Here is a 20,282-nt window from a genome sequence, read left to right as displayed (position 1 = left end):
GGCTCGGACACCGCGTTCGGAGAGTAATACATGCCTGTGCGGTACTTGCCATTAGACAACATTTCCCCAGCGACAGTGGACAATACTGCGGATTTTCCCTGGATGTGCTGCAACCGGAACTTTACAATGTGTAATGTTTATTATTTATGTTCAATTGAAATTAAGATCTAAAATAAAACCCAACATATATTTTAACAATGGTTGTTTTGATTTTTTAAATGAATCTAGTGTGTCTCCATTGAATAGTCTTCCTGTGCCTTGTCTTGTCACACCACATGTCTCCGGCCAGCATCCTCCCTCACGCTGGCCGTCCACCTTCAATCCACATAACCATTGAACCCATATGAAGCAGACATACATATGTTATTTTGCGGGTTGGCATCAAGCCTCCCGGCCTTGCCTCCTCCCCCAAAAATACTTACCACACCACTTTGTTCAAGCGTTGGCAATAAAAGGCCGTTGGATTTTATTGATACAAAACATGGTTATAGGTAAATAATCAATATGGTTGATCATAATAAATCATCCTTTTGGGCACCGGGTACAGAGATGACCCCCTCTGGCCCGTGCCGCCTTGCCACCACAGGCCAGCCTGCTGCTGACTAACTGCCTAGGCATCCAGGGTCTCCAGGGTGAACTGCACCCATATATTCTCCTGGGAGGGTGAGGTATTTATAAACTCACCCCCCTGCCTTCCATGTACTAGATCCTGCAGCCTGCCTCTTACATGCAGTTAGATGGCCTCTCCTTGGTGAGGCCCTGCGGCAAATGAGTCTTGTCTGCACGACCACCGCCCCAATCCACCCCCCGCCCTATCAAAGGCAGTTCGCACCGGGGTACTTGCGCTGGCAAGTGGAGCTGTCAGGGAGCGATAAAGGCCAAGAGGTGCCAAAGACCATGTACACTTCAAAGTGGTCTATAGAGCATGGGTTGTTGTTCCCATGTCTACCTCCAGACCCCGTGTCTCCTGCCAAGCATCCCCCCTCACGCTGGACGCCCCCCTGCAATCCACATAAGTGTGTCTCCATTCACGAGTCTTCCTGTGTCTTGTCTGCACGACCACCGCCCCAATCCACCCCCCCGCCCTATCAAAGGCAGTTCGCACCGGGGTACTTGCGCTGGCAAGTGGAGCTGTCAGGGAGCGATAAAGGCCAAGAGGTGCCAAAGACCATGTACACTTCAAAGTGGTCTATAGAGCATGGGTTGTTGTTCCCATGTCTACCTCGAGACCCTGTGTCTCCTGCCAAGCATCCCCCCTCACGCTGGACGCCCCCCTGCAAACCGCATAATGCCACGACATATTCACGTCATTCATTCACAAACACACCCGTTTCGAATTCTTTATAACCCACTTCATATTTCTAATGAGAACTTCTTTGCGCTTTGCTAGTCAACCCGTGAAGGTGCTGGTTATCTGCTCTTCGTCTCTGTGAACTTCCGTGACCACTTCGAGCAAACTCGTCAGTTTGCAACCTGTGAACTGCTCCCTGTTCTACGACAAGAAACTACTCTGATCCCTGCATCTAACTGTTTGTTCGTCAAGGTAAGGCCATGTACCATAATCATTTTGCGTCCAATTTTTTAATTTATATCTATTCGCTAGTAGTCATCAAATTGCATCCATGTTTTCTTTTCGTTCAAGACAGTACATGCAAGGAACTAGTCACATGTTCTGAGTTTAGTCAAATTATTTTTCTATTTTTTTAAAGTTATTCAAATACTTATCCGCATGTGAATAACGTGTATAGTTCCAAGAACCAAAACGAACCTTGCATTGAACCTTTTATGTGTCATTTAATTTTTTAACACATTGGTATTCATAGAGAATTGTTGATCTTTACTTTTCAGAACTTTTAACAATGCCTGCCTGTTCCATTGGCGGTTGCCCTTCGAAGACCCATAAAAAATCTGAAGGTACTATAATGCACGTTTTCCCTAAGACAGTAGATCAGATAAGAGAATGGGTCCGATATTGCGGATATCCACCGTCTGAGCTTGAAAGTAGAGTCCTAGAAGTCTTTGCGGACAAGAGGGGTGATCGATACCGCATCTGCAGCAGGCACTTTAGCTCAGACATGTACTCCACATCATTGCTAATAAAGAAGAACACACCGCGAGCGAAGCGAAAATTGCTCTCAAACGCTATTCCCACTCTATTCGTCCACATCCCTCGACTGGTGAGTCAAGTTTACGGATTTAGCTCTCGGCCTTGCGGTAGTGTGTAGCATTAGCTAACAATAATTTCCCCATTTATGTATCCACTCAATATGAAGGCGGAAGATTCTCCATCCGTGTCGTTATTGCAGTCATCAGCCACTTCAAGCGCCTATCGGGTAATCTTACTTAGCTATTCTGCCACTGACTTGTTTTAGGCATGTAAATCAATAGTTTTAATTTATCGTGTAATTATTTTACCTAATGGTACACCCTAGTACTCGTCCTCTAGTCTTTGTTTTCAGTTATAATTATTGTTATCCAAAATAATGCAAGTACTGTCTTTCAGGGAGATGCTGAGGAGTCCAACGCATTGACGACAACCGTTGATGTCACTCAGATGCTCGAGGTACGTTTCCGGACAGTTCCATCGATGGAGATCATCAGATCTTGCATTCTTGTAGCGTGATTGTTACACACAATGTTTCTTTCGTTTTTAGCCATTGATATGTCCTTCTGTCGTCGCCCTCCTATGTGTCTTCTTTTTCAATATTGTGTTCATTACTAATGAAAGTCCTATGTTTCAGGGAGTCGATGGAGCATTAGTCCAAGAAGAAGGGGGAGCATGCAGTTACGGGTCGGCGCAATGTTCTACAAGAACATCACCCCTAGTAGTTGATGCAGATCTCTGGGTGGTGACACTTCCAACGATCGAGCAAATCGAATCATAATTAGATATCCATTACTTATTTTAGACAACTGATCATTTGTGCAGGTCTATTTAGATGAGCCGTTGACGTCTGCACAAAGTTTATGTTCTTTTTAACAAAATAGAAAACCATACTAATGCAATTACTGTGTTTCAGGGAGTTGCTGAAGCGTCATCTTCAATAATATCATCAATGGAAGTCTATGCGGAGCCCGAGGTATGGATCTTGACAGTTCCATCTAACTAGATCAACAATGCGTGAATAATTGTCGTTTGAATGTTCTACACAATGCGTTCATTCGTGTTTTGCTATTGAGATGTACGTGGGTATTGGTCCCCAAGTACATTTTGGGTTTTCAGTATTATTATACATACTAATGAAAGTTCTATGTTTCAGGGAGTCGATGGAGCGTCAGTGCGTGATGGATGTGCTTATCATGAAAATATAGTCGTTGCAGCGCAAGAGGAAGTGGAGACATGCACACACGAGTCGGAGCAACAGCGTCCTGATGTTGAAGTTCGAGGCAAGAAAGTTTCAAAGAAAATAAAGCAAAAGAAGGTTAGTGTCCTGGTCACTATATTATGTTGTTTTTCACTGTTAATAGTTTAATACTGTAAGTTGTGTTTAAACTGAACATCCCTTTTCCAATCTGTCCTCTAGTTGCGAGTGGGTGTACGAACTAGATCTACACAGACAGTGAAGCGAACGAGAGATGTTGCTTGTCAAACCTTTTGGCAGGGACTTGAGACTGGAGATGCATCGTGCCAATGGGAAGAATATGAAGTGATTGACAACGGAGCTATACCACCACCAGCCATTGATAGTGAATGTCCTCCTGGTAGTTCGGATGCAGTCGGAGATCAATTCACAGAATCCACACCCGCAAAAACTAAGACCGCGAGAAAGTTGAAGAAATTGTTTTATTCACCCATCGCCGGCGAAGGAACAGATGTTGCAATGGAAGAGAATGAAGTGGACGACAATGAAACACCATCAATATCACTGAACATAGCGGAAGACGATATCAGAGATTCTACCTTTCATGTGAGTGACATGTCCTCAACGTTACAGGCCGAACCAGCTGGGATGCAGAGTGACAGTATAAGGAAAGAGGCCAAATTCATTGTATTCGATAGTTGTTTGATTGATATTATTATTAGGATGAAATGTGGGCATTCGGTTGGTGGGGAAGTATGTGGGGAGCCATTGATTAATGTGACTCGTGCAATTCGAGGCACTAACCTTAAAATACATGCCACCTGTACAAAATATCATCCTTTCTCATGGTCTGCACAACCCATGCTGGGGCAACTGCCAGCAGGCAATCTACTTTGTGCAGCGGACGCACTTTTTAGTGGTTCAAGTTTTAAAAAGTTAGAGTATTTCTTTCAGTTTGTGAGAATCCATTTCATTGCGAAAACTCAGTTCTACAAATACCAAATCGATTATCTATTTCCAGCCATTAGCGAAGCTTGGAGAATGGAAAAAATGTCTATTGATAGTACATTCGCGGGCAAACGGTTCAGGCTAGCCGGTGATGGACAGTGCGACAGCCCAGGATTTTCAGCCAAGTACTGCACCTACCACTTTCAGGACATGGAAAGTAAGAAAATTGGGAGTTCGGTGGTCGTGCAGGTGTCACAAAGTACATCCTCAGTGGCCATGGAGAAAGTTGGCTTTGTAGCATCATTGCAAGAACTACAATCGCGGGGAATGGTGATCGACCTGATAGCCACGGACAGACACGTTTCAATTGCCAAGACAATGAGAGAAGAGTACAAAAATATAAATCACCAATTTGACATATGGCATCTTGCAAAAACAATCAATAAAAAAATGTCGGCTGCAGGTAAAAAAAAAGATATGCAAGGTATTTCACAGTGGTCCAAGTCAATCAGCAACCATCTTTGGTGGAGCTCAAAAACATGCGGAGGGTCGTTGGAAATTCTACTGGAAAAATGGCGGTCAGTAATGCTACACTGTAGCAACGTTCACCGCTGGACCACAAACCAACATTTCCACAATTGTGAACATGGCCATTTGTCCACAGAGGAGGCACGGAAGAAGAAGTGGTTGATTCCTTCATCACCCACTCACAAAGCCATTGAAAAGATTGTATTTGATAAAACTATAACAAGAGATTTGAGGGGACTCACGGAATTCTGCCACACAGGAGATTTGGAGGTGTTCCACAATATGTGCCTAAAGTACAGGCCAAAACGATTGCATTTTGGCATGGAGGGCATGATAAATCGGACTCTTCTAGCGGTCTTGGCACATAACCATAACGTTGGCCGTCAACAAAGTAGGACGACCGGAACTTTAGGGACGCTTCGCTACAATAAGGCCTTCACTAAAAGAAGTAAACAATGGGTGATCAAACCAGTGTTTCAGGATATGCAATATGAGTTTATTGAGAGACTTATTGTTGATGTCCTAGATAGGCACATTCATGGAGTTGTGAACGAACCTGTGCAGGGGACAACTGCATTGCCACCCAACATTGCCTCTGTTCCATGTCCACCTAAAGCAGAGCTCATTGAGAAATACACATCACGGTTTAAATGATTGTAATTTGATTGTCTGTTCTCTCGAGTCTCCTCATGTTGCAGGCCCATTGAATATGTGTATCTATGTAATGTGTAAATAAAAGTGATTGCTCAGTGTACATGCAATGTGTCTCTCCACCGTTGCCACTCCCTTCACCGTGCAGTTGTGCGAACCACCCGGGTGTCACCTGTGACTTTGCTCTGGAGTCTCCTCATGTCGCAGGCCCATTGAATATGTGTAGCTATGTATTGTGTAAATAAAAGTGATTGCTCAGTGTACATGCAATGTGTCTATCCAACCTTGTTCATTTGCGCATTAAATTAAACCAAACAGTAATATAAATCATTTTTCAAAAAATATAGAATGTCTCCGTATTTATGGTTCTCTGGGGCTGCAAATGCACGCAGACAAAATGCAAAGATGGAGTGTAAATTTCAAGTCCTGTGAGATGGCCTTACACTGAATGTAGCTAACTAGGAATGTGTGCTCGTTCAAAGTGAAGGTCAGCTGCTTTGATTTTTTGCTCGGGTGCCGGAATGGCCCACGACTCAGTATAAGGTTCTATTGTTATTTGACCTTGACAGGCCGGGACCATCCCGAAAGACTTCTTTTTGGGGGTGTGGTGCAATAACGTAAACGATAATGAATATAATTTCAGAAACGAAAGCCATTTAATGTTCGTTCATTAGAAGAAATAACGTCGGCATAGAAGAAGTTGTATTTCGGGGCTGCCCTACGCACAGACACAATGGAAAATGCAAATATAATGTAAGTAACTCTTTAGATGAGTTTATACGGGAATTTAATTAATATACAGTAGCTTTAAAGACGGGTTAAGTTGCACTTGTTCGTTCTATGTGGCATATTGTTTTGTACCGCGCACTATCTTGAGGAGAACCATCTCCTTTTACGGAAGCACCTCAAAACCTTCCTCTTTGCTTCTGCTTTCTCTCTCCCTCCCCCCTGCTACAACTGGTCCACTGTCTGCGAACTCGGTCCTGGGCCCTTCCACTCTCCACCTGCACTGCCTCCCTGTCAACCCCTGCACTGGGGGACTGTCTCAGTATCCTACAGCCCCCCCCTTCCCAGCACTTGTTCTGCACTTACCTTGCACTCGCCACCAGCTGGCCCTATGTATTTATTATTTTATGCTACTTACCTTGTACTCCACTTCCCCCCTCCCCTTCCCCTTGCACTTTTACCTTCCCCCTAACCCTGCACTTGCGCGATCTGAATGACACCTGGCCTAGTAGGATCGTTGTCTGTCTTCTCCTTGTTCCCCCCCCCTCCCTGCCTCGCCACGCCTTGAAACACTTGTGTATAGGCGCGTTGCAAATGCCATATTATATCATATCAGTGACGAAGTGGTCCACTGGCGCTCAGGTGGCTCTGAAAAAGGCGGAGGAGAGGGGGCGGGTTACTGGAAATGACGTATAATACCCAGTTGCACTGTCCTAGCTATGAAATAATTTCCCGACCTAATATATAAAATTAATAATTTTAATAAAGATCTGATGGTGAGACTAATTTCATTTTTTATGTTTTTAAAACAGGTACATCCTTCATTATTGTATGTGTCACGAGTACCAGACACCGCCGGATGGCTTTTACAACCGCCAGTTGCTTCTCCGCATGAACAACGTTACCACCCTGACCATTTTATGGGACGATTGCCCAGTACAAGTATGCCCTTACGCGATACTAATGGCTAGATGCAACATACATACCGTTGTGGTGGCCTAGTGCCTCGTTGTTGGAACAGCCATGCGATTATCAGTGCGACCGAAGAGCTTATTTTATCGTAAACCAGCACCCTGTGTACTGCACACGAACATCGCTTGCCTCAAGACGAACTATTTTGGATCGAGAGCAAAGAAAAATGCAAATCGCTGAATATTCTCTAAACATTTGATGTCAAATAAATGTACTTTACCAAATTTACAATCTTGCGGTTTGATTTAAAAGTACAGTTTCATATTCCGAATTGTGGCGCGCTGTGTTGTGAGCTGATCTGTGTTGGTTTCCGGGTTCTGTGTGGAGTCGCGTAGAAGACGCCTGGGCGCGTTTGCCTACGCAGCACAGTCACGTCACGGATAGAGGCGGGGAATATGAATGTTTTGATAAAGTCTGTTTCAGGGGCGGGGGATTTGATTTAGTGCCGCAAACGCAGGTGAGCCAGGTCGATGGGGGGAAATGATAGGATTATCACAAAATGGCGGCTGATTTCGAGTGCGTTAATGGATGAAAAGTCGGGTAAGGTCCATAGGAAAGTTTTCTACGATCTACCGATTTATGCTTAAAAACACATGGCCGAACCGTAGGGACAATAAAAAAAAAGTCCCGGAACTATCCTTTAATGAGGTTTGCCAGCGTGCGTATCTGGCCAGAATTTATGGCCTCAACAATGGCCAGGTATAAGGTGTTTTTGCGAGTTTGCAAACATTTTGTGTACAATAACAATAGACAACAATGACCTTTGGCTTTCAAGGAAGTCAGCCCAAGTTGGCTTCTAATGGCACTCACTGGTACTGAATTTGAGACCCCGAAAACCTAGCGCCAGATCACACCCTCAAGCCGGGTGAGATAATACAGAGCCCAGTCTTCCAATACCTCAATGTCATTTAGCAATTTTGGGCTTATTTTACCCTCAAAAAAAATAATTAAAGGGACAAGGAAAAACTTGCAGAATTGAAACTTAATTCTTTTCATTTGGGGAATGTAGTCATCTGCTTTCGCCCTCAGGTGATTCCTGAGGAAGTCTCTATTTGAAGAACTAATGATTGGATAGCCAAGGTAAATAGATGTCTTAACCCTCTCTAGGGCAACTCTATTCACAGAGCAACTTTATGTGGTTTTACGTGCTTGCCCTACAAATGACATTTGGAGTTTATTTTGAGCTTGTTTTCCCTTGTGAAGCCTTTGAAGGCTGCCAAAAGGTGGCGTAGCCCCGTTTGAGTACAATCTAGTAGCACAAAGTCATCGGCATAGGCATCCAGCTTATTGCCACGTTTCCAATTTTGGGAGTGGCAAGGGAGTCTGCTTCCAACGAGGAACGCACATCAGCAACGTATAAATTGAAAAGGCAGGAGGCAAGAATGTACCCCTGCCGTTGCTTGTTGGTATCTTTTCAGATAGACGGCCCTTCAAGTTTAATCTAACTTGGATGTTGGTGTCTTCATACAATTTAAAAATTAATTTCAGCAAGCCCTCTGGGATGCCCCACTTCCTTAATTTGGCCCAAAGCCCAGGTCTAGAGACGGGGTCAAAGGTATTGGATAAGTTCAGGGTTGCCAGGTGTAAGAGTATTTTCCTTGATTGACTAGATCCCGAAGACAGCTGAATACATATCCATTTAAGTTAGTGTCGTGATATTTACGGAAGCTAGTCTGAAATGGTGATAACATATTTTTCCTTTGAGCCCAAGATTCCAGATGTTTCAAGATCAGACTTGCAAAAATGTTGCTATCCGCATCTAAAATGGAGATGGGTCGGTCATTTTTAATATATCTTTTTTTAAAATCGGGATGATGTAGGTAGTTCTCCATAAGTTGCTGTCCTCAGAATATCACCAAAGAGGACCCTCAAAATCCATGCCCACGCTGCCATGGGTCCCCTGAACAAACTATGTGATGTTTTGTTTAGACCTGGTGCTCTGGAGTTGCTAGCTCTTTTGATAGCCTCCAACACATCAACCATGCCATAAGTGATAGCGCCCACAAGCTCGTTGTCGGCAATATTGCACCTATCCTGATTGCATGTATCCATAGCTGAATACCCCTCAGTGCCATACATAGCTCTAAAATGCTGAATCCAGTCCCCTTCCGAGACGGCTTTAATAGTGCTTTCGCTGCAACTTTTATTTGGGCTGGTCATAAATGCCCAGAAAGAGCGTGAGCCTTTCTTCTGGAGATATCCCAGCATTTTCCGCCTGGGCCATTATGGCACTATGGTTTTTACCCAGTTCTTATATTTTAACCTGATTTTTCTAATTTGCTCCAAACTTTCAATTTCATACCCATTCTGTTTCTTAATTGTTCTGAACGAGAACCTCATTTGCTTCTTTTTTTCTGCTACTACCTCATCATATTGATGTGTTTTCTTATTGTTAGTGTGTTTAGCCTTGCTCTTTTTCTATTTACCACCATGTCTACTCTCTATTGCATTGTGCAGGAAGTCACCATAGTTATCATGAGTGAACGTCAACATTTTCCAGTCATAATTGGTGCTTTTGACTACACCTTTGACTTCTTCATTCACCTCGTCTATCTTGCATTGATTCCATTTTATTCTGTTGGAGACAGGATTGAGCCCAATATCCTCATCATACTTCCCGTTGACCAATTGAATGAGCAGGTCGATAAACTATGATTGCTCCAATTGTTTTGAATAATCTCGCAGTCGCTACACTTAGTCATAAGGAAGTTGCCGAGGAAGATATAATCCAGGGAAGATCTCCCATCACCACGTTGCCTAATAATGTGCTCCCTTGTGTCCCCATTATTAGAGCTATTCAGAAAATACAAGCCCATACTATTTAGACAGTTTTTCCACTTGTTACCATTCACACCAGAAAAAGCAGGATACACAAAGTCACCACTGTCCCACATGGTTGGCCAAGATAATGAGGCTGCATGCAAGTCTAGGTCAAGACATGTTGAGTTGAAATCACCAAGAACAATAACGTGTCCATCTTTGTGAAACCCCATCCAATCAACAGAGAAGGTGGTCAGGGCTTCAGGAAAGGTATCTAACTGTTCTACAACCTAGTGCCAGTAAATGTTACAAATTTGGAATTGTAAATACCATCAGGTCAGTTTGCATTTCCCACTCAGTGGCCAATAAACCTATTCGGATATCATATGTTTTTATGATCTTTAGACCACTATCCAATCTGCACATGGTCACACGCCCCACTTTCAGCCTCCCGCTCACACCCTTGCTTGCCAATTGTGCTGTCACAGTAAAATCACCCATTGCGGGTACTTCCATCAGCCAGGTCTCCTGGAGACAAATTAGATCTAGTGTTTTCAACATGAGTCCCACAGATGGATTGGTGAAGAGGTGCTTATGGCCTCTCGTATTCCAGGTGGCTAATTTAAAGGCTGAAAATGCTAGAGCCTACATGTAGGTTTTTGGGAGGCGCTCACTCCCCTCCCCTGCCATTCTGTCAAACGCCACCCACCTGTTCTGTTTACCCACGTTCATTATACAGGTAATTTGTGGAGAGGGAGTGATGTGTTGACGCTGTTCGTGAATAGTGGTGGAAGCCCTCCCCTTCATGTGTGGTGCCCTAGACATTTCCATGGTTGTAATTACAAACCCAAGTCGTCTCAAGGTCTCAGCCTCCTTCAATATTAATTCAACCACCACTCTGGATTCAAATCCAAGCAATACTTTGTCATTGTGGCATTGATCTATGACTTCCACACTCTCAATCTCTCTGGTTGATATAACGCTCAGATTGAAAGTTTCAGAGAACAAAGTCAAGACTGCCGAACGATTGAAAACCAACCCCGTCTTGATACAATTGACCCTCCAGAAGTCGTTGGTACGTAGCCTATTGTTTTACTGGACGTGTTTTGTAGCCGATATCCCATTTAGAGTATTGTGTGAGTCCCTAATTCTCTGTCGATCCACCTGATTCTTCTCTGCCCCTTGCACCATTCAAAATTGAAAATGTGACAATCTGGTTATTACGACCAGAGTTCTTCTGAGATTTTTTCAATTGTTGACAAAACTTTTCGTAAATATATAGTGCACCATTTATATCCAAATCATTGTTATCAAGGCCTTCAAGCTCTGTTCTCCCACTTGTAATGAGGGACCCTGATTTGTGCCCCAACTCATTGCTGTCAGTCTGCAACCTCTGAATGTAATGTAATGAAGTGAGTGGGGCAAGTCCATGACACCCCTCAAAGCCTTGTCTTGGCACTATGCCCTCTTTGGTTCCACAAAGCAAGGCATAAATTAGTTTTCAAAAATTGATTAGCAGTGTTTGCTAATTAAAATGTTCTTGATTAGCAAACAAACCCATTTGATTAGCAATGTTGTAATTATATTCTAGTGTCACTAGAAAGTTATATGTATCAAAGACATAAAATGGGCAACAATACAGCAGTCTTGTGTACCGCTGAAGTAAGACATTAGTGAGAGGAGGCAGGCTTTGCAAATTCTTTAAAATTCGCTAGACCAGCAGGTCAAGTAACTTAGTTTACCTACTTAACCTAAGAGACATGCACTCGGCCCATAGCAAAACATGACAACAAATTTAAATGCGCTTTACTGCAAAGTAAATGCTAAATAAAAGTTCCAAAGATCCCCTGCAAATGGTACTCAACCATCATAAAATCTACTCGACTATTTGAGTGGTCAAAAAGACTTTGCGAGCCCTGAATGAGTGTCTTTAAAATGTATAAGGTTAGCTGTATGAATGGACACAAATAAATAGATATGATAAAAACAGTTGGGCCAGATCTCTCCTGCAGGTGCCAATATATGATGTAATCATGATTATTATAGAGCAAAGCGAGCTTGGGAGGCTAACTACAGTGTATGGTAGTGTAGTAGATCTGTCAATGTACAGACTGGATGGAACTATTGATCACTACTGTGCATAAACATCTAGTTAGCTTTGTGTATTAATTATGTAAGAGCAATGAAAATAAGACACTAAGCATAGTAGGTGGCGTAGCAGGCAGAGAACTGGGCAAACTAGGGGGAATATTGTAGTTTGTGGCCATCTCGCTTTTAGGGTAGCTGGTATAAAGCAACAGGATGATAAGATTTAATGTCAAAGTGTACGGGATCAGCTCATGGGTTGAGCACCAGTTGCACACATGAATGCAACCAGCAAGTTACAGAACTAGGTTTGGCATCAAAGGCACATGTGATCCTGTACATCTTTAAAAGTATTCACATATCAATAGGATTCATCTTCCCCTGAAGAAATTAAATATAGTGTGAGACTATGGGATTTAGATACACCAGCCTAAACATTACATGGAAAGCATGGAGTGTTTTACCCTATAAACCCTGCAATTATGCATTATGTAACAACTGAAATATATAGGAATGGAAGATAGAACATACTGGATATACAGGATATAGCTAGTTTAATAAAAGTATCATCCCAATTACTTATGGTTTGCAATTATTTATTTGAAAAATAAATTCTTGCCTAGCACTCCCACACAGGCCTATGTTACTTAAGAGTGGATGAGATGATTACTGCTGCACTCTCTCCATTAGCCGAAGAGAGCCCTGGAGGCAAGATAGGATTGCAGGGTGTGCTGTGCCTTTATTGAACAGGGTAAGGTAAATAGCTAGCTTAGCTACACAAGTGTCAAATTGATTAGCAAACCTACAGAATTGCATAGCAAATTGCTAAGTGGTTAAGCGACACTGCTTATTTTATGCCTTGCAAAGACCAGGACCGCAGGCTTGCACCTTCCATCGTTCATCATTGGTGTGAGATGGAAAGTGCAGTGTATTGATGTCTATATAGGTGGTTTGGTTATTTGTTTCAGTTGCAACACCAACTCTCACTGCTGCATCCAGCTGCACTTTTGTTACAAATATGCATTAGTTGCGCCAGTCACTCGCACCAAAGGTTCCCGATGAACACCCTGCAAGGGAGTATTTGCATTGTTCGTCACTTCCCCACACTGCGAGTCAGTCTATTTCATTATTGGAACCGTGGCCAATGCAGGTTCACTGGCAGCCTTATGGTTGAAATTGCTTCTTGGCAGTGACCTGCATTCTTGTGGGTGGTCTTTATCCCCACCCTCTTCGTCCGAGGCATACATAATTACTGAGTCCGTTTCAGGCTCTTTATCAGCCATCTCCACAGGGTGAAAGATTGATTTTGTCCTTTTCCCGGCCATTATTTCTGGTATATTTATTTATTTATTATTTATTTATTTGCATTTGTTGAGTGCACAGCAGACCGAAGACATCGTGGCGCTAGTTACAGTGTTACTTATACTTACATACAGTTCATGTCCGTATGGTTACATTGGACGAAATATACTTTTTTTTACAGATATGCAAGAGCAGCAGTAGCACCTGAGAACGGGGTTAGTTGAATAGGGCAGTTTTGAGTTTTTTTCGGAAGAAGAAGAGAGATGCATCAGCTCTGAGGTCAGTAGGTAGGGAATTCCAGAGTTTAGGTGCGAGGAAGGGGAAGCCTATTCCTCTTGCTTTAGTTCTGTTGATGCGAGCTATTGCTAGTTGATTCGTGTATTGTGCTCTTCTCGGTCTCGTGGATTGATATCTACCTATCGTGTCAGATAAATAAGAGGGAGCTGTGAGGTTGATGCATTTATGGGTGGTTGTGAGAATTTTGAAGGAGATACGGTCTTTGACTGGGAGCCAATGAGCTGCCTTTCTGGCTTGTGTGATGTGTTCTCTTTTTGGTATGCTGAGGGCTGCTCTGAGAGCGTTGTTTTGGGTTGTTTGGAGCCTAGATACGTTTTTTTTTGAGGTGCCGGCTAGGAGCGCATTACAATAGTCTAGTTTGTCTCCTATAGTTGCTCGGGCGATGGAGAGGCAGTTATCCTTGGTTAGGAATGGTTTTATTGCGTTAATGAGTTTAGTACTCAGTGCTGAGGCCGAGACTATGGCGCTGACTTGTTTGTCCATGGATAGCGTGGCGTCTATGTGAACCCCCAGTGTTTTGACTGAGGATAGGACTGGGATGATACAATTGTCTATGTTGAAATTGATGTACAGTGGGTTGAGGTTGGAGAGGGTGGATTTCTGTCCTAGAATGAGGATTTTGGTCTTGTCCCCGTTCAAGCAGAGGCCGTTAGTAGCCATCCAAGCTTGTATGGTAGAGTAGATTTGCTGTAGGGTAGAGGCGTCTTAGTGATAATTCCCTGTCAGGGGGAGGAGAACCTGCGTGTTATCGGCGTAATTTGTGTAGGTGATCCCTAGCGCATCTAGTTTATCAAATAGTGGCTTGGTAAAAAGATTATAGAGCGTGGGGGCAGTACAGGAACCTTGTGGCACATCACAGTGGATGATGGAGGGTGCTGCATGTGCTGTGTTAGAGAACACTTTCATAGCTCTACCCTCTAAGAATTATGTTACCCAGGATGCTGCGTCATTTGAGAAGTGTGCAGCGTGTGTCAGATGACTGGTAAGTGTAGTGTGGTCTACCAGATCAAACGCAGCTGAAAGGTCAAGGAGAAGGAGGAGAGTGGGCTTGCCTGTGTCTAGGATGTTGGTAATTTCGTTTTTTAAGTCTAGAAGGGTGGTTTCAGTTCCGTGTCCCTTGCGGAACCCAGATTGTCTTTTTCCTAGGATTGCGTTCGATTCAAGGTATAGTTGAATCTGTTTGTGCGCGGCCTTGTCAAGTAGTTTCAGGAGGAATGGGACTGTGGTTATGGGTCGGTAGATGTTAGGGTTAGCAGGGTCTAGCGTCGGTTTTTTTAAGAGGGGGCGTACCCAGGCCTCTTTAAGGCTGTCTGGGACTATGCCCGTTTTGAAGGATGCATTGATGAAGGCTGTGAGAAGAGGGGCGAGTGGTTCTGCGCAATCTTTGATGATTTTAGGGGGGCATAAATCACCCTTGCATTGTGAGGGTTTGAGGTGTCTGAGGATGTCAGTGACCTCGGCTTCGGAGATTTCGGTAAATGCAAATTTGGGCATGTTTCTTACTTTTACATTAGGTATAGTTTAGTTCCAAGTGGATTTGACCACGGACTGTGTGGTGGTGCTTTTTGCCCATTTCCCTTTGTTTGTTCTCTTTGCCTGCTTCCCTTTTTTTCCAGGGCCATTCCTGATGACAATTTTGCTGCTTTTTTGCCACAAAGAGATGTACATGGACCAGCTTTTCCCCTTTTTTCCTTTGTCAAAGAAGAGACCATTGAAGGGATTGTAGTGCCGCCAACAGGATAGATTGTGAGAGCCGACGGCTGTTTGTATTGAATCGCATTGTTGGCTTCTTCCAGCACTGTGTTATCAGAGATAAATAACACTTGTGAGGCATCCACTCCCGTATTGGAGAGTGTCTGTGACGTGAGGTCAAAGGATGTAGGTCTGTTGTTTTGTCTTTCAATGAGTGAAATAAGTGGAGTAGTTCCGTCCCCTTTGCGTAGGGGTCCTGCGACTATATTTCAGGGCTTGTAGGTTTTTGGTTTGTGTTATCTAATTTGCTTTGAATGTCCAGCAGCAACATGGTGTGTTGCCGAACGTCCGTTTTTATGTCTTCGTACAGGCTTACTAGGGAAGTAATGACCTGGTTTATTGAGAATAATGTAGTCTGTGCATGTAGTTCATTTGTTGCCGATTGTCGCATGGAGGGACAGAGTGAGCTGCGTCTGGCGGGCAGTTGAGGTGTAGAGGAGTAAGAAGCGCTTGTTTCAGCTGCACTGTCGCCCACACCAGATTCTGTGTAAAGTATCAGAGATGTCACCTCTGTTTGTCCATGCCCTTGTTCTGGCCTCTTTGCAGTGGATGTTGATGCTTCCTTGTCTCCTAAATTAACACCCCGTCCCCTCGCTCTGGGTAAACTTGGGCTGGATTCAGCTCTTCGTCACCAGCATCCATAGAGTTTGCCTGTTCCAACGTGGCTGCTTGCTGTGGACTACAGCTACTAATTGTTGTAGGCGATACCGGCAAGGGCATCTCGCTTGCCATTTCCAACATTTGTTCGTGAAGCGACTTATGGGAGTGCTTTGACAGGATTCTTAAACCGAACATTTGGGGTTGCGTTGTGCAAAATCAAGTGATGCAGAATACGCTTCACAGCTGTTCTTATGTGGGCTAGAGAAGGGTGGAAAAGTTCACACATGCAGGATCGCCCTTACCTTGTGTCCCACTAAAACCACTCTTACTCCACTCCCGCACTGCGCTCAACGCGTCTGAATGTTTTTGAGGTGTGCTCCGCCTCCAGGCAGTAAAGGAAAGGGCAAACAGACTGCTCATATAGAAATATAACTAAAAAGGCTGGCTCAATTTGCAATTTTAATGTTTGCTGAAAGCAATGAGACCCACATAGTCGGATGATCGGTGATGCTGGTTTTTGTTTATAATCTCAAGATGTGGTTGTCAATTCGCTCAGTATGATTTAAAGCATTAAGACTCTTTCAATCAGGAAAAACGAGGTAATGGCGAAGTGCCAGAGAAACACCTTATCGAATTACCTACCATCTTTCTGACTGATGGACTTTTGATGAACTTGGTGCCCTATCTGTGTGATTTGGTCTTACATTTGAAACTACATGCAAGGGCGATTGCTCGTTAGGAAACTATTAAATACATACTAAATTTAGGCAATAGTGTTCTCGGAATGTTATGATGTTCCATTCAAGCAATGCATAACAACCGTAAGTTTTAGATTTACAATTGACCAGGTGACTTCATGCTACCAAGACACTACTTTGCCTGTGACAGACTTCGATTTAATATATGAACGCATTCTTGAAGTTGTAATAAACGTTTCTACTTGAACACATTATACAAAGCCCGTGATACCAAGAATGTGCAAATGGCAGCTGTTCAACAAAAATCGTGTCACAGAAATACTGCGGTCCGAACTTTAGCGAGACGTAATGTCCAAAGACGGGTTCAATAACCATCAGTACAATCTTAATGAAGAAGCCGAAAATGTGGCCCTGGATTTGTTTAGTTAAAAAACAAGTGTCGCCACCTACTAATGGAAGCAGGGTTAAAAAAAAGAGTTGGTCACAAGACAACTCCCCCCTTGCACAGGACCCGACTCACCTCATCAGAATAATTCCCAGGCATTTCTCACCAATGAACCCGTTTGGAGTGTAGGTTTTACACAATAGCAGGAGGATTTTAAGAGGCAGTTGGTGGAAGAGTCCAGACAGACAAACAGCTTCTTCGCAGGTAATACTAACATGGGCTAAGGCTTCGATTTTCCTCACGCGCATGCTCACATCACAAGCAACTATTACTAGAGCTTGAACTCCGAGGTCAGAGGACCGCATTCGAAATGGGGACACTAATCATTAGGACATGCTCGGCGAGACTATACAAAGATTGCTTGAGGTATCAATCTTCGGGACATGCTCAGTCACAGTGGAATTATGGATAAAGGACTATGTCAAAGGTGCTTAGTGCACGATTACTCTGTACACTTTGTCAATGCTGTCTCTTGTACATGTTTGGGAGCTGCCCGGTCCTATATCTCTGTGTCTAGTTTTCGATGTACCGCGGCAGTTTACTCAGAGCATGTGCCCGAAAGTGGCACGTGCTCTGCGCATGCGCATTGCTGTTTGGTGCTTCTCTCACAGTGCGGAAGTGGTTTCACGGACATTCATCTGCACCCCACCAGTTTGTTTTTAAAACAATTTCTTTAACATTCTCACGGGTTCCCTGTGGGAAAAAAAAAACATTCAAGATCAGTGGAGATCAATGTCGCTGAAGGATCCGGATGCGGTGAGTTACTGCCTGAAAAGCTCTTGTCTGCTTCAGAAGATATCTAAGATAGGCCTATGGACTAGTGAGGTGACACGGTACCTACTAACGTAATCGAACCCACCTCTCTATTCTCTGACAGACGCTGACTTTGATGTCTCTGTCGTTAATAACGTTTGAACTTTGTCTTCAGTTGAGTATTGGTGCAGGAATAGGACCATAACTCCTCACATCAGTGAATCGGTCAATCTCATCTTAAACCGACCCTGGGAAGTACCCAGTAGTGGCAGGAGTGAGTTGGGTTCTCCATGTATGGTCATAGGTGTAGGTGGGAGCTAATCAGCAATTTTGCAGCCGATATTTTACAAAAAACGAATTTACCCTCCATTTTGCAGTGCAATTCAACTCACGCTTTTGGCAGGTGTCACCTGCCCTGCAGGTGTTACCGCCATGTAATAATTTTACTCACCCGCCAAGCCCCCTACACGCCCATACACTTCTTGAATTCTCACCCGCCAAAAACAAAATCTGTTGTTTTCACCCACCCTGGAGACACTAAAGGTTGAAAGTTATGCAATATTAAGCTAGAATATCAGCATACTAAGGGAGACCACAGCCTCATGTTGGAACTCCATTCAACATAATTATTAGAAACATAACAATCTAGGCTCGATCATCGGTGGGGATAGCTCAGGGGCAGCGCATTTGTCTTGGAACCAAGATAACGCAGCGCAACACAGGTTTGTATCCCAATCCCACACTTACAAACCAAATCTCTGGTATTAAGCGCGTTATAAAAGAACAATTATAATTATACAGATTATACTTGATCTCCCTTTACTACACAGAACTCTGCCTGTCATATCTAGTTCTCCCAACAATCGACTATATCAACAGCCCTTATCTAGGGCTACTTCACAAAAGAATTACAACAGTTCCAAAACCAGCAGTCAGACTTCTACTAAGACTCAACAGGAGGGAAACAGACAACACCAATGCTCTGAGCACTGAAATGTCTCCTGAGCCCTCTACGGTCCAGTAGAATGTATCTAAAGTAAAATCTCACTTTACCAACCAACTAGAGATCTAGCATCCTGTAATGATGTGGTAATAAAAACCAGGAAATGTGCTACAGAAAGACATGGAGGCTCTCTTCAACTGTGTGGTGTCCAAATCTGCACATTATAAGATCACCTCAAATTCAGGAAAAAGCTAAAAACCTTGATTTCCAGGCAGTGCTCAGCACACATCTGAAACAGCACCACTCCATCAATCCACCCCCATATACGGACACATCTTAAGGCAACACCATACTGGCTCTCGGCTGTCTGTCTTTAATCCAACGACAATGCTTGGAGACTGAATTCAGCAACTATAATTCAACCACACCCTTGTATGTCAAAACAACAAATCAAAGTAAAAACAACAAGAAAACCCCTCCATCTCTTCTCTCAATATCAAAACAACACAACAGTCCTGTCAGGATCTCACAACAGACACAGAAACATGGATATAAATACCTCTGCCATGATTCCAAGCAACACAACTCTTCACCTCTAACACCAACTGATACCCCCACCCGCATACTCACACACATCTTTACTGCAAGCACAAGGATTCCTGCATGGACACAAAACCCTTGATTCTTCTAGAACATTTAATCTAGAAGGATGTGATACATGTAGAAATCGGGGTACTAATGATCTGCATTACAAAGCACCGCAATCTTGCACTTTCCCTCTTCTCCAAACAAACAAACCCCACCCACTGTCTTTCATCCGCCAGTGACTGGAGACAGCGCAAATGGCAACGTTGTCAGGTACAACAATAGATGCCAGGTCACCAACAGTGCACAGATGTATTTTGCAGAAGATAATTGGTGCTGTCTGTTCCCAAAGAAAAAGCACAAGATCTGACTCAACAATAGCATTGCCTTGCTTTCAACGAGGTTCTGCTCAAAGATGATCATTTGGTCTTGCCCCCATTCAAGCCGGTTGTGTCCAAAGAAAGCAATGAGGTAGATCTCAATGAAACATGACACCAATGTCATTGTAAAACACTTTTTCATTCTGTTAGTGTTCAACGAAAACATGAGGCCCGTCTCAACAATATATCCCTGTGCTGCGCCACTTTCATGCTGTTAGTGACCAAATTAAATTCTATGGTATGTCTCAATATATGGATGTGCTGCCCTCAGTTCTGCATCACTTTGCTCTGTGTCCACAACCAGGCATTTTCCCATGAAACGTATAAGCCCAAATGCAAACACTTTAAAAAAATGTACCTAATTATTTCATACCTAATACTGGAAAATGTGCAATCTCATTAAACTGTCCTATAGGTCTTATAAAGTTGAAGACTTATACACCCCGAGACAAGCTTTGTGATTAACCCATCTGCTTGTAGTCACCATTTGACAAATGTATACATCTTTTTGTTATGCATAATTTTGTAATTTGCACATTAAACAGTCAGCTGTAA

General features: G+C 43.4%; 2 protein-coding genes across 4 annotated transcripts in view; one reads left to right on the top strand and one right to left on the bottom strand.

The window, feature by feature from the left end:
• The window catches only part of LOC138582134 (zinc finger protein 510-like), a 204,189-nt gene extending 186,864 nt beyond the window's left edge, over positions 1 to 17,325 (bottom strand). Inside the window, exon 1 of one of the 2 annotated variants that reach the window (XM_069653145.1) lies at positions 17,142 to 17,325. In XM_069653145.1, the coding sequence (XP_069509246.1) occupies positions 17,142 to 17,165 (24 nt within the window). In that variant the 5' untranslated portion in view covers positions 17,166 to 17,325. The remainder of the gene's footprint in view (positions 1 to 17,141) is intronic. The other variant, XM_069653144.1, reaches the window with a different exon arrangement.
• A 346-nt stretch (positions 17,326 to 17,671) lies between these two features.
• The window catches only part of LOC138582139 (zinc finger protein 549-like), a 187,419-nt gene continuing 184,808 nt past the window's right edge, over positions 17,672 to 20,282 (top strand). For both annotated transcript variants that reach the window (XM_069653155.1, XM_069653152.1), the window contains exon 1: positions 17,672 to 17,822. In XM_069653155.1, the coding sequence (XP_069509256.1) occupies positions 17,799 to 17,822 (24 nt within the window). In that variant the 5' untranslated portion in view covers positions 17,672 to 17,798. The remainder of the gene's footprint in view (positions 17,823 to 20,282) is intronic.

This window comes from Ambystoma mexicanum, chromosome 3q (assembly GCF_040938575.1).
Source record: "Ambystoma mexicanum isolate Mex_15411 chromosome 3q, UKY_AmexF1_1, whole genome shotgun sequence".
Taxonomy (NCBI): Eukaryota; Metazoa; Chordata; class Amphibia; order Caudata; family Ambystomatidae; genus Ambystoma; species Ambystoma mexicanum.
Note: the sequence above shows the minus strand (reverse complement) of the source record. Positions and strands in the feature narration are given on the sequence as shown.